This window comes from Trichechus manatus, unplaced genomic scaffold, assembly GCF_000243295.1.
Source record: "Trichechus manatus latirostris isolate Lorelei unplaced genomic scaffold, TriManLat1.0 scaffold00038, whole genome shotgun sequence".
NCBI lineage: Eukaryota > Metazoa > Chordata > Mammalia > Sirenia > Trichechidae > Trichechus > Trichechus manatus.
The window spans coordinates 7,491,349-7,506,526 of record NW_004443974.1 but is presented as its reverse complement, the minus strand read 5'-3'; the positions used below and the strand labels follow the sequence as shown (position 1 = coordinate 7,506,526).

The 15,178-nt window shown below is 38.4% G+C and overlaps 1 protein-coding gene across 15 annotated transcripts in view; it reads right to left on the bottom strand.

The window, feature by feature from the left end:
- Positions 1-15,178, bottom strand: part of RABGAP1 (RAB GTPase activating protein 1) — a 204,403-nt gene that overhangs the window by 34,001 nt on the left and 155,224 nt on the right. For all 15 annotated transcript variants that reach the window (XR_002823991.1, XM_023730701.1, XM_023730709.1 and 12 more), the window contains 6 exons: positions 12,193-12,306; positions 8,135-8,209; positions 4,758-4,883; positions 4,029-4,172; positions 2,148-2,189; positions 1,756-1,884 (listed from right to left, as the gene is read on the bottom strand). Coding sequence is in view for 14 of the 15 variants with exons in the window: in XM_023730701.1 (XP_023586469.1) it covers positions 1,756-1,884; positions 2,148-2,189; positions 4,029-4,172; positions 4,758-4,883; positions 8,135-8,209; positions 12,193-12,306 (630 nt within the window). In the remaining variant the exon portion in view is untranslated. The remainder of the gene's footprint in view (positions 1-1,755; positions 1,885-2,147; positions 2,190-4,028; positions 4,173-4,757; positions 4,884-8,134; positions 8,210-12,192; positions 12,307-15,178) is intronic.

Sequence of the window (15,178 nt, the reverse complement as noted above, 5' to 3'; positions counted from 1 at the left end):
ATCAGGTTCAGGACATATTCTGAAGATTGGGCTTGCAAGATGTGGAGTGTAAAAGAAAGAGAAGTCAAGGATCACAGCAAGGTTTTTGGCCTGAGGAACCAGGTAACACTAACTGAGATGCTGAAATTAATAAAAGAGTACATTCTGGAGGGAAGAAATCATGAGCAAATAAGAGGCAGCATCCTCTTGTGTGCTGAACCTGGCTGAAGTAGGAAGAATAACTCAAAGAATCTCAGAACGCACTTGGTTCTATGCTCTGTGCACAGCCCCATTCTCTTTGAAAATACTACCAGAAAGTGTCTGTTTGATATCTGTTTGAAAAACGAGAAGTAAATAATTATAGTAGTAGCCATCACATCCTGAACCTTTACTAATAACCAGGCACCATGGTAAGCACTGATATTATAGTTATTTGTCACATGTAGAAGTACTTACACACCATGCCTGGTACTCAGCAAACTCATAAAATGCTGGCAGTAGTAACTGTGAAGTAGGCAGTATTTTATTTTTAATGATAACATCAATAATTATTTAAACTTCTAGAAGCTCTACTCCATTCTTTTTCAAATCCCCCATTGATTTTATATTATGATTTCTATTGTTTCTTAGGCTAATAAGGTAGTGTTTTTGTATTCCCCCTTCCACAGACAGGAGAGCCATTCCAAGGTCCCGGCTTAATGCAGAGGTCTCAGTTTCAGCTGCCTCCTGAAAGCTCAAAGTCGTATCTACTATGTTTGTGTGAGCATTAAAACCCATAAAGCTACAGATGGTTCCACATTCCTCTGGGCTGCTGTTTCCTCAGTTTACATGCACACTAGCTTTGAGCTACCTTGTTTTAGGCACCTGGGCATTTCTTTCACGTTTATCTAGGTATTTAAACACTTTTTGGTTTATATTTTATCCAATATTTTTATATGTTTAAAGGAGGAAGCGTGGTGAGTCAGCTCAGTCTGACATATAACCAGAACTGGAGGTCCAATTATTATTTTACAGATGAGGTAACTGAGCCTTAAACAGGTGAAATAACTTTGAACCCAGGTCTTTCTGATTCCAAGCCCTGCTCCACTTAGTAAAGAGTGAAGCGTATCTACCACTATATCTGCTCTGACACACTGATTCTAGTTCTACCCTCTGGAGTCACATAAAGTAAATATGACAATCAGTCTTTTACATACCCTATAAAAACATGAATATAACTATTTATTCTGTCCCCCACTTGCCCACACCAACAAATTTGTTACTTTTTCTTTTTTTAAGACAACTTTATTGTAACACAAGCACAAGAAGATGCTATTTTTTTTCCTTACCTTAAAAGACCTGTATACATCATAAATGTCACGTTAAGTGATAAAATCAAATGGCTTTTCTTCAGATATTTTAGTTTTATTTTAGGGAATTTCTGACCATAAAAACAAAAGTTGAAAGTTAAAGGATAGCACGGTAGAAATCATGAAATCCTGAGTTCTGCCACTAAGCAGCTGTATGACTTTAGATGGGCTACAACCTAGAGTTTGCTTTGTCTTCAAAATGGGGATAATATCTTTCTTAGAGTTTAAGGGGGCCAATGAGATCTAATTCATAGGAGATAATGTATATGGAAAGTATTTTGAAAAAAAAAAAAAGGGGTAAGAATTATACAATACGAAAGAACATTTTATTATTACTATTTACCTACTGTAAATGTTAGAAGTCTGACCAGGAACACTGTGATATTAACTAAGCAAAAGAAGCTAAATCAGTGCAAAAATATTTTACCTTCATGCTGCAAGCTAATTCCATTAGCTTTTTTGCATTTTCTTCTGAGCGGTATCTCTTAGGGAGCTGAACCCTGAAGAACTTCAAGGCACCTTCAAAATCTGTCAGCAGCAGGTCATCCTTGGAAGTCTTAAAGAAGAAAGTAAGAAAATTCAACCATGTATAGAAAAAACTTTGCTATGAAGATCCCCAAGAAGCATCTTATAAACCCATCTCCTTTACAATCCCCCAGAAGACACTTCTTAGCCCTTGTCAGAGCCCCTTGCACATATCCAGTCTCAGGGACAACGTTTGAGCATGGTAAATGGCTGCTCAGAACGAAATTCAGACTAGCACATTGCAGGTGCTGAACAGAGAATGCCAGATAACCCAGCTTATGAATAAATGTGTACCTTTAATAATCCAAGGGCGACATTAAAAATAACACTTATTCCCTGAAAGAGAAAAGACAAAAAGAACATTTTCAGTGTTTACATCTGGGTTGTTATGCTGTGTGTCTTCAGAATACCCAACAATTTGAGAGAAATTGTGAAAACTTATGTAAAGAAATGGAATATCCTGGTAAACAACAATTGCAGGGCTACCACTGAACAGCCACTTAGAGTAGACCCAGTCTCCCATTTTTCTGAGACAAGAGCTTTTTCTAGTCCTATTCTCATATTCAACAAGAAAGAATGCTTTTCCAAAGTATTCCATGCTTCCAAATCAGAACATTAGAGTCAGAAAATTGTGATCTATCAGGAAATAATTTCTGGTGGACTTTTCCTTTATCTTGAGCTGTCCCACTCCAACTAGAGCAAACACTCTGTCCCTCAGTCTTACATCTATGAACTGCTCTGCTCAGGTCTCCCTGTACTGTCTTTCTTCATCTAACCCTTCTGGGAGTGGTGGGGGCAAAGGACAGACACAGAGAGACACTAGCATCTGCTGATCAATTTAATCTTTAAGTTTTAGGGCCTCCGTTTCCATGAAGAACTAACAGTCTCCTAAAGGTTTCCTGAGATAATTAATAAAAAATTATTTTAAATTACCTAATATGCCACCTGGCCTTTAGTAACTACTTAACAAATGGTTGTTTGTAATAGCTAAAAATTAGACACAACTTAAAGGTCTGAGACTAGGAGTTGTTTGCATAAATTATGGCATATCCAAATAATGGAATACTTGGGCAGCCATTAAGAATTATGATACACTTGGTAACGTTTATTTCTTATAACATTTCAAGCTGGGTGATAGGTACAAATTCATTATGGATTTTTGTATGTCTTGAATATGGCATAATTAAATAAAAACAATGACAGTATAAATGTGTCTTAAAGACTCTGAAGTATAAGAAATGAAAAAGAGGTTACCAAATCACATATATAGTATAATCATATTTTTAAGTATACACATATAGAACCATAATATACATTACTATATAACATTCCATACAGAAATTATATACATACATACGAACAGAAAAAAAGGCTGAAAGAATATACACCAAAATGCTAAAAGGAGTGACACCTCTAGAAAATGGGATTGCAAGCATCTTTAATTCCTTTTGTTTATATTTCCTACAGTTTCTATAATAAATATTTTTACAATTAGTTATTTTTTTCTTAAACATACACACATACCCTGCATACAAAACTCAAAACAAATGTGGCAAAGACTATTATTTATTCTAATATCTATTTTCTATTAGTAACAGAACCCTGATTTTTAATGCATTCCTACCCAGCTAAAATATAATCTCCATTGCAACTAGGCATAGGCATATAACTAAGATCTGGTCACTAAGAGTTAAGTGGAAATGCTGGGTGAAACTTCCATTTGTGGGTTCCTTACTTTGTACTTTTCTTGGCAGCAGATGATTATTAGCCTTCCCCATCCCCCACCCCTCCTGGCTTGAATACAGGTGTGATGGCTGGAGCTCTACTCAGCCATAAGGAGGACAGCCATACTCCAGAGAAGGCAAGTTACTGCCGACCTTCTGACTTTTTTTTCAACATGAGAGAGAAATAAACTTCTATTTTATTTAGTCACTATTATTTTGAGTTTCTTCACTTATTAAATGCAGCCAAATCTAATACTAACTAATATCAATGTCTAATATTTCCTTTCTTAGCAGAGAACACCTTTAACAAAATGTGATCATTAGCAACAGCCCAAGGAAGAGTCATCTAAACCTGGATTTTCCAGCAATGAAATAAAATCACTGACAAGGACAAATGCTGTTTTGAGAGAGCTGACACAAGAAGGACACTGAGTGAAAGTCTGGTACATACCTCACATAAAAGCAAGTCGATGATATGGAAAACCATGTAGAGAGGGAACTTTGCAGTGAAAAGCGTAAGAAACCACTGGGAGGCATACATGTGTGCTTCAAGGCTTATATCCAGGAAGTGGTTGTACAGGTCAGGAATGTACTCCTGAAATAGCAAACTAATTAGTTTTGGGCACATATGCAGCTGTCCAACTCCCACTCAGAAGGCTCACAGATCTGCCAAGAATAGGCCAAAAAAGTCACATTATTGTGTTTTTCTAAAAACATCCAGAGTGGTATTAAGCTGGCACTCGGTTCTCTTTTCCAGTCTACAAACTAGCTGTAAAGAAAGAGGAATCCCCAAAATGGTGACAAGTATTTGGAAGGCCAGTTTTTGTTTTCCAAGTTATGAAATGTTTGAGAAAGCTGTTTCACTTTTGTTATGAAATTCCTAACTAGTCAGCTTCAGAGCTGTGGTGAATATTTCTTGACTGAGTTGGCTGTGAAAAAGGGCCCTACAAAGACATCTGACTTTCTGGGTGTTTATAAGATTGAAAACTCAGCTCATGTACATCAAGTTTACATCTATTAATCTTGGTACCATCATCACATAGTGAAAAATGAGAAAAATAAAACCCGTCCTTAACCATGGATGGCTAAGGCAATGGTCACTGCTCCCCGGCACTTTTCATCAACCTAGTTCTCCCCAGTCCTGTACTCTTGTTAAATGCAGGCTTGTTTCCCTTCTTACCTGCATGAGGCGCTCCAACTGATAAAATTTGCAATGCAAATCTTCAAAATTTTGCTTGAAAAGTTCCCTGAGACCATAGTCAAACATGATCTTGACCAGAACACTGAATGCCTGTTCTTCAGGCATCTGTAAAGATAGGGAATGGAGAAAACAAAATCATAAAACACATGTAGAAGTTTTCTTAGTATACTAAACTCTTCCTTCTACTGTCTTATCTGAGTATCAGGAAATTCAGTGATAAGCAGCAAATCAGGCCTGTAATTGTGTTTTGTAACATTCATTCATTCATCCAACAATATTTAATGATGTCTACTCTGTGTACAACACAGTTCTGACCTCAAGAAACTTCCCATACAACTAGTATGTAATAGGATAACTATAATATGAATTAAGTGGAAAGACCAGAAGAAACACAGAAAGTCTGAGTCTGCCTAAGATACTCAGGAATAGACTTTGGAGGGAGGATAGGATTTGAGCTGAGTAGGAATGGGCTGGCAGACAACTGTACGACATAAAGGTTTCGTCTTTCCCAAACTGTCATGAGACCTTTGTTAAATCATCTTACTTCCCTCAGCAGTTGTTTCATACTAGTAAAAATGTTTTTCTTCCTTATCGTTGTTAAAAAACATAGCTAGTTAGGAAGAACGTTACCTACTCTAAGGAATACTTAAGTCTACAATAACGTTTAAACTAAAGTATTACAAAAACCCTACTTCACTTTTGTTTACAAATGGTACCTATTTATAATAATACCTATAACTTCCAAAGCTTTATGGAAAAATACTTCCATAAATACTTGCCTATAAACCTGGCAAGATGTCTAGTTTCCAAAACAGAAAAAAAGCACTGGAAATGTTATTTAAGGCTTGGTGTGACTGTAGCAAGATTTCAAAAATGTAAAGAAGGTGGGTGGACTTCTGTGGAACAAAATGATGGAGGTGGGCTGAGCACGGAAATCACTGGCCATAAAACAAGGCTAAAGAGCAAATCAGATTGAGTAATAAACTAGAGAAGAACAGCAGATTATTATTGAAAAGGTAAGGGTATTTGGGGCAAAGGGCTAGACCTCTGAGGTCTTTGATATGAAAGGCAACTGCATTTTCCCACACTGCTGAGGGACACACAGGCTGACCCTGGGCGGCATTGCTGATGTTAGGTATCCCATCTCCCCTCACTCTGAAACTAGCATTTATTTTATCTGATGACACTGCCAGATCACTGATATAATCCAAACAGTAACACTACAGCAAAACAGCACAGAGTTCAATATAAGACATCATGGATTTGACCAGGAAACCATTTTAAAGGGGCTGTGATACTTAAATAGGGCTAAATGTCCTTGGAATGAAGTTGAGAACAAAGACAAACCAGACAAGCTTGTGAGACTCTGAGATATAAAATCTGATTCAAACAACAAAACAAAACCAAATTTTAAAACTTAACTCCTTTATTAATGTCATAGCTTCATTGTAATTTTACATGCCTACCAACACAACAAGCTAGGTTCACATTAAGAAAAGACAAAGTGGTTTTCGTTTTACTTGTATTGCAACCTACACAAAATGGCTTAAAAACCCTTCAAAAGCTTCCCCTTGTATAAAGAAACAAAATCCAGATTCCTTGACCTGATCTCCGCGGCCCTTCCTAAGCTGGTCCTTGTCTACCTCTCTGGTTCCCTCTCCCACTCTCATCACTTATGAGGCTCCAGTTACAATGCCCTTCTTTCAGCTCCTTCCATATGCCACATTTTCCTCACTTTATGGCTTCTACATACTATACTACTCCCTTTGCTGGTAATGCTCTATTCTCCATTCTTTTGCTTTTTAAAATACTTTTATTATTTCATAACAATACATAAAAAAAGTTAAATGATACAGAAAAGTACAAAAGAGAATGGATACCTCCTCTCTCACTTTTCAAGGTTCACTTTAAAGGTCACTTCCCCAGAGAGGCCTTTCCTAGCTCCTTAATCTAAATAAGGGTCCCTTGTTATAATCTTGCATCAAACTTTTTATTATACTATTATACTGTTATAAATATTGTATTTTTATTATTTGTTGTTGGTTGCTCTCAAGTCTATTCTGACTCATGGCGACCCCATTTGTGCAGAGTACAACCGCTCCACAGGGTTTACAAGGCTGTGACCTTTCAGAAGCAGATCACCAAGTCTGTCTTTTCAGGCACCTCATAGCACCCTTGAAATTAATAGTGATACACTTGTATGATTATTTTGGTTTCACTAGCTCTGCATCCATGAGGATTTGGACCAAGTCTAGCTTACTCCTGATGTCCAGCACAGTATAGGTCATAACAGGTGGTCAAAATTCTTTGCTGACACCCCTGTGTGGTATTCTTGCAAAGCATTTTAACTTGAATCTAATCACGAGGAAACAATCACACAAATCAATGTGGAACATTTCATAAGCAATTGGCCTAAATTTTTCAAAAGTGTCAATAGCATGATACGCACAAAAAAGACAGGGGGTTTGTTTAGATTAAAAGAGAATACAAAGAAATGACAACCAAATTCAATGCCTGAATCTTGATTAGATCTTGGGGGGAAAAAAAAGGTATAAAGGAGTTTACCTAGACATTTGGGGGAAAACTGAATGTGGACTATGTATCAGACATTACTGAATCAATGTGGAATTTCTTACATGTGATCATGGTATTATGGTTATGTTGCAGAATGCCCTTGTCTTTAGGAGATACATGCTCAAGTATTTAGGAGTAAAATATCATGATGTTTGCTACCTACTTTCAAATAATTCAAAATAAAATGTGTGTGTGTGTGTTTGTATGTGGAGGAAGAGAGGGATAGAGTGGGGAAGGGGATAGAGACTAAGAGAGAAAGCAATGTGGAAGAGTATTCACTGGCAAATTAGGTGAACAGTATGTGGGTGTGTTCACTGTATCATATTTCTTCCCAACTTTTCTGTAGATTTGAAAGTTTTCAAAATAAAAAAAGTTGGGAGGGAGAGTCTTCACTGAATGAATGAATAAAATAGCACGAAAGAAAACCAACTTCTCTGTCTTCCTTCCACTCCAATACATAAATCCCAAAACAAATATTAACGAAAGTGGCAATTTAAGAGAAGATAAAATGTCCCTAAGGCTGCAACCAAGACTAAAGTTTATCCAACCTTCCTAGTAATAAAAACAAAGTCTACTGTGTACTAGTTTTCAACACTGCCATTTATTCTGTTTCTCTTCCATAATGATATTTTATTAATTTAAGGAAAAAGTTTCTAGATGCTAGAGTTAAAATTCATGCTGAAGAGTCTGGCCAAACCCAGTATGAAACCGTGCTCAAGTGTAAGGTTAGTATAACTGAGGCAGGCCATATGGAGGTCATTAACAGAGACCTAATTACTCACATGGAGAAGCAGCACAGCAGCAAGAAATGACTGGCCCTGGCAATAGCCAATCTCTTCATCATACACAGAATAAGCCTGGAAAAAAAACAAGAAGTGTAAACAGTCACTTGTGGGCCATGGTTGTAGGATCCTGGTAGATGCTACCCACATCCCACTGTGGCACTTTGATAGTCAAAGAATAATACCAACATCTCTCTCCAGTCTCAACCTTTTCTTTACAATAAATATAACTGTCACCATACTACTCCTGTGAGCAAGGGGTGGAAAAGGTTAAGCAAAATCTAGTTCAGCACTAAAAAAAGGTTCTCGTATTTCCTTGTCTTTGCTCATGCTGCTCCCTCTGCATGGGATGTGCTTTTTCCTCTTCTGTGCTTGAAAACCCACTACTTCTTCAAGCCCCAAACATATTCCTATTCCCCCAGACTTAACTCCTCTCGTCTCTGTGCTTCTCTGGCGTTTGGCACACACGCATGTCTATTATACCACTTACCACAATGTTTTCAATGTCCATCTTCACTACTGGATTGTGAGCTTCTTGAGGACTACGATGATGTCCTATTCAACCTAGCCAGTACCTCACACATAGCAGGAATTCACTGTAAATGTTACTCATTTTTCTTTCTGGGAAAGAAGTCTTGGCAAAGATACCAAAAAATGATTCTTTCCACATGCCAATAATAACTTTTCTGATAAGAGGGATTACTCTGAAATCATCTGTGGGTTTCTCTGGAATTCTTATTTTGTATTTTCTTGGCAGCAGATGATTACTACCCATCTCCTTTGAACATTATCTTTTAAACAGAATATTGACATCTAACATTCCTCATGGTTTGCTCTCTGGTTTTTAGTCCTCATTAATATTTATAGTTCTCATGTAGGCTGTGGTAGAAGGAGAATTCCTGTAGATTCAAAATGTTATTGCTTGTTTGACAAATTCATTTCTGGTGAAACTCCCTTTATTCTCCATTTACTTTTTGTAAATGTTCTCTGTGTTCCAAGAAAGCAATTTAGAATAAGTTTAGAATTCAGATCACTTAGCAAAATGTGACGCCAAAGCCTACTCAAGTTAATACATATACATTTGGGTTTTATCATTAGCTTTTGGTGACACTTTAAGAAATATATATATTAAATAGCTTTTAAAAATATACATATACTATAGCTTTAAAAAATATATATAACCATGCTTTTAGAAATTCAGGTAGAATTCAATGTAATCTCATTATACCCCTAATTTCATCAAAGCTTATCTCATGAGAGGACTACAGGATCAGAAACACGTGTACTTTTCCAAAGACAAGATGTGTGCATTGTTATTCTTGTTAGCTGCTATTAAGTCTACTTTGACTTATGGCAACCTTATGTACAACAAAAGGAAACACTGCCTGGTCCCGCTTCATCCTCATAATCGCCAGCATGTTCGAGTCCATTGTTGTGGCTAGTTTGCCAATCCATCTCATTGAGAGTTTCCCATGCTCTCAGCAGCCCTCTGTTTCACCAAATATGATGTCCTCCTCTAGCAACTGATCCGTCTTAATAACATGTCCAAAGCAAGTGAGTTGTACAATGTTCTGCTGTGATTTGTAAGATTTTTACTGGCTAATTTTTAGAAGTGAATCATCAGGCCTTCCTTCCTAGCCTGTCTTAGTCTGGAAGCTCCACTGAAACCTGTCTACCATGTGTGACCCTGCTGATATTTAAAATACAAGTGGCATAACTTCCAGCATCATAGCAACAAGCAAGCCACCACAGTACAACATACTGAAAGACCAGTGATAGAAGATGTGCAGAGAGAGCTTTAAAAATGATCAGTTTGTAACATAAGACTCCACCTTTATAACTACCAAATTAATAAACATTAACAAATTTAATACCAATGTTGTTAAGATTGTTAAAAAAAAAATAGTAGCAATACATACCAACACAGCTCTTTGGAAAGCAGTTTGGAAATATTTTTTAAGGTATAAATCAATCGTTTACTGGTTAAGAAACAGCAAAGGCTTTAGAATTAGTCAGAGTTGGCTCAAATCCCATAAATGCTAATGTCTAGGTCTGATCCTGGGCACATTACTTACATGCCTTACAATAATCAGAGATTTATCTCATAGAGCTGATGTATTATTCTCATTCAGTCCTCTCATGTAAAGTGCTCGGCACATGGCTCAATCGATTATGTTGTTGTTAGCTGCCGCGAAGTCGGCTCCAACTCATGGTGACCTTATGTACAACAGAAAGAAATGCTGCCCAGTTCTATGTATTGAATATCTGTATGTAGAGAATGGAGGGGAGCATATTTTTCAGGCTGATGGAAGAGTTTAAGGGAATGCATAGAGACATGAAAGTACATGATATATTTTGGGAAATGTCTGGAATATAAGGCTCATGTGAAACGTAATGAAATACTGGAAAGAAAGGGTGTTTCATTAATTCACAAACATTTAATGAACACCTACTACATGCAAGGCACTATGTCAAGTGCTACAGATGCTAACATATATAAGAAAAGATTCCTGCCCTTGAGAACTTCACAGTTCAGTGGGGAGGTTAGAAAAGTAAAAAAATTAGAGTACAGTGAGAAGTTCAATGTGGCTGAAGCATAAAATATTTGGGGTTCTTGCAGCAAGAAATTAGCCAGGATATATTACAAAATGCCTTGAATGCTAAGCTAAGGAATCTAGGACCAGAAAATGAATTAAGGAGTTTTTATTTAATTCTGTGAGTTATACGGCAGCACTAAAGGTTTTTGTGGAGGCCACTGAAACAATCCAATGGAGAGGTCAACAAAGAATAAATACTAAACAGGTTAGAACACAAAGGCAGGGAGACTAAGGCAAGGCAGCTTTTGTAAAAGTGTCAGTAACATATGGTAACATGCCTGTACCAGGCCAGTGGATAGAAAGGGATGTACAGCTATGACAGACATAAATCATAATAAACTCAGTGTGGACAAAGGAACTGAAAACTAATAGAGAAATAATTATATCTTCAGCAAGGCAGTGGCAAGGGTGGGTAAAAAGACTGTTTTCAATTAAAAGTGAGATATAACAACTAAACGTAATGTGAACCTTGTTGGATCCTGATTCTAACCAACTTTATTAAAGATATTTAGGGAAATCTAAATATGAAGTAGCTACTGGATGGTGTTGAAGAATTACTGTTAATTTTGTTAGCTAGTTATTTATGAAATATCCTTACTTTTTAGAGATGTAGCATAGTGAAGGATTTAGGATCATTATGTCTGGGATTTGCTTTAAAGTAAGTACTTCAGGGGAAAAAAAAGGGGTAGATGAAGCAACTGAGGCAATATGTTGATAAATGTTGAATCTGGGTGGGGGATATATATATATACACAAATTCATTATACTATTCAACTTAGTGTATGTTCGAAAATTTTCATAATAAACATGTTTTTAAATTAACTGTATTTTTAGACATCTTTTGTTGGATGTACTTGTACAGCTGGGAATTTAGGCTTGTGCTAATGCAGATTTGGGAACATCTGTACAGTGGTGGCAGCTGAAGTTTTGGGAGTAGAAAGCATCAGCCAGGATGAGAGTGTAGAGCAAGAAGAACTATAGATTGAGCACCCAGAGGGAGGCCTCTGTTTCAGCGTGAGGCAGAGTAAGAGAAATTAATGAGGGTGTTTGCACAGTCATGAGAGAGGAAGGAGAATAACCTAGATGGGCATCAGCACTTCCCACTGTTGGACGGTCTTATAGGTGCCAAGTTCATCACTTACAATGTAAATACTGAATAGGAGTTTGCACTGCTACAGGATTCACAGGCTCTTAACATAAAACCAATTTTTGAAAGGCTAAATGGGAGCCAAGAAACTGTTACCAGAAACTCCTCAGATTAAAAGGGGAAAAGAAAGCCCACCATTTTATTTTCTAAATTACTTTCCATTCTTTAATGAATCTAAAATTGTGTTGTTACCTTTGATTTTTTGCTTTCTTGACCATCACATACCAATTAAACTTTGTAGTTGATTTTTGTAAGATATCAAAGAATAAGAACCACTTCTCAAAATGGAGTCTTTTTTTATCGACATGAAATACCTTGCATATTTTATATAAGGAATCTTGTCCATCTCCTCCTGTGTCCTTAAAGTAGTCATGGGCTGGGAATGTTCGGTTAATATCCCGGGTGATAGCACTGTCCTGGGGAGACTCCTATGGAAACATAAGGAAAGAGAGTTTAATGGTCAATCATATATCTATCTGGGTCTGTACAAGGTCTTTTCATTTACATGCTTTAAAATGGTGCTAGGACATGATACATGCTACAAACATGGATTAACTTTACAAAAACATTATTCTGAGAAATAAGTCAGTCACTAAAGGACAAGTATTACATGATCCTACTTATATGAAATAGGCAAATGTTTAGAGACCAGAGTTTATTAGTGGTTACCATGGGTGGGAGGGAGAGGAAAAAGGGATGTCTTAGTTATCTTAGTTAGCATTAACAAAACAAAGACAACCCATTCTCATATGGGATTATAACCACAGGAATAGAAGTTAAGTTTTACAACACATATTTTTGGGGGACACAATTCAATCCGTAACATTGGCTGAGGGGCCTCCACCCAAAATCCAGAGGGCATGGCCAACACCCAGAGTCTGGAGGACAGGACCAGTACCTAGATGGTCCCTGTTATGAATATTGAATTGTGTCCCCTCTGGTCCCCTGCCCCCCCCCCCCAAATTCATGTCCTTGCCACATGTAAAATACATTCACCCCATCACATCATCTCAAGAGTCTTAAATCAACTCCAAGTCCAAAATCTCATTTTCTGAATCATCTAAATCAAATTCGGGTGAGACTTTAGGTGTATTCCATCCTGGGGCAAAATTCTTCATCTGTGAACCCGTGAAATCTAGAATACAAGTTATCTGTTTCCAAAGTACAATGGTAAAGCAGGCACAAGGTAGACATTTTCATTACAGATGGGAGAAATTGGAGGGAAAGAAGGGATAATGGGCACCCAGCAAGTCCAAAAATTTACATTAGCTTTCAAGGCTTGAAAATAACCCTGTGTTCTTTGGGACTGCCTTAGTTATCTAGTGCTGCTATAACAGAAATACCACAAGTAGACAGCAAGAAACACAAGTTTCTTCTCTCCAGTCTAGTAAGCTAGAAGTCTGAATTGAGGGTGCGAGTTCCAGGGGAAGGCTTTCTCTCTCTGTTGGCTCTAGGTGAAGGTCGTTGTCATCAACCTTTCCCTGGTCTAGGAGCTTCTCAGCACAGGGACCCCAGGTCCAAAGGATGCGTGCACTCCTGGCTCTTCTTGCTTGGTGGTAACAAGGTCCCCGTCTCTCTGCTCCATTCTCTCTTTTATATCTCAAGAGACTGACTCAGGATACAACCTAATCTTGCAGAGTGAGTCCTGCCTCATTAACGTAACTGCCTCCAATCCTGCCTCATTAACATCACAGAGGTAGGTAGGATTCACAACACACAGGAAAATCACATCAGATGACAAAATGGTGGACAATCGCACAATACTGGGAATCACGGCCTAGCCAAACTGACCCACATTTTTGGGGGACAATTCAATATTCCTAACAGGAACCATCTAGGCACTGGCCCTGTCCTCCAGACTCTGGGTGTTGGCCATGCCCTCTGGATTTTGGGTGAAGGCCCCTCAGCCCTGGGCTTCAGCTTTGCCTTCCAGGCTCAGTGGGATGGCAACTCTACTCCCCTGACTCTGTGCAGGCCCCATTCTCCTGGTCCAGCTGAGTGGCGACCTCAGCCCCTTGGCCCTGGCAGGCCCCAGTCTTCTGCCCCTTGGGCATGGCAGTCCCACCCCCTCAGCTTTGGGTGGCGGCCCCATCTCTCTGGCACACCTTAATGGCAGCCCCACACTCCGGAACCGAGCTGGCGAAGAGCCAACTCTATGAAACCCAGCAGGCTGTGGCCCCATCCTTTGAAACCGAGAAGGCCCTGTTTCCCACGCTCCTATCAACAGTTCTGCTGGTCTCTGGATGGTCCTTTTGTGTTTCTGGAGGACAACAGATGTAGCACCTTTGGCCTGTTTCCTGCCTGCAGAATTCTTTCCTTTCGTTGCGTCTCTAACCCCTTCAGTCTAAGCTGATGGGTTTTCTGCTGTGGTAGTTGGTTAGATCCATCAGTCACAGGCTTAATCTTTTTAACAGAAGATTGTGTAGTCACATCCCTGGTGAAAATTCTGGGACATGTGTCCTTATTTCGTACAACAGAATTTTTCAAATCTGTAAGTTCTGTTTTCATTTTGCACAGTTCATTTTTAAATCTCTCTCTTTCCTTCAGCATTTTCCTGTAAGCGGCAATAAGAAACCATGTGGCCCCTTTAAGATCTTGCTTAGAAATCTCATCATCCAGATATGCAAGTTCATCACTTAGAAGTTCTACATTCCACCAAACATTTGAATATAATTTAGACAAGTTATTTGCCACTGCATAAAAACCATCAATCTTCTTCCATTTTCCGTTTATCATTTTCTTTTAAAGCCTCACCAGAAGCACATTTAATGTCCACATTTCTAGCAACATTCTGCTGCTGGCGCATATGTATTCTCTAAGATGACAGAGACTTTCTCGATAGCTTTCCTCACTTCCTTCTGAGCCCTCACCAGAATTGTCTTTGATGTCCATAATTCTAACAACAGTTGCTTCAAGGCAATCTAGGCTTTTACTATTAGGCACCTTAGAACTCTTCCAGTCTCCACCCGTTACCCAATTCCAAAACCACTTCCACATTGTAGGTACTTGTTAGAGCAGCAGCACCACTTTTCGGTACCAAATTCTCTCTTAGTTATCTAGTGCTGCTATAACATAAATACCATGAATGGGTGGCTTTAACCAACAGAAGTTTATTTTCTCACAGTTTAGAAGGCTAGAAGTCTGAATTCACGGTGCTGGCTCTTGGAGAAGGCTTTCTTTATTTGTCGGCTCTGAAGGAAGGTCTTTGTCTCTTTGAGCTTCTGCTCCTGGGCAATCTTCATGTGGCTTGGCATCTCTCTTCCCCCATCTCTGCTTCCTCACTTGCTTGTTTAATCTCTT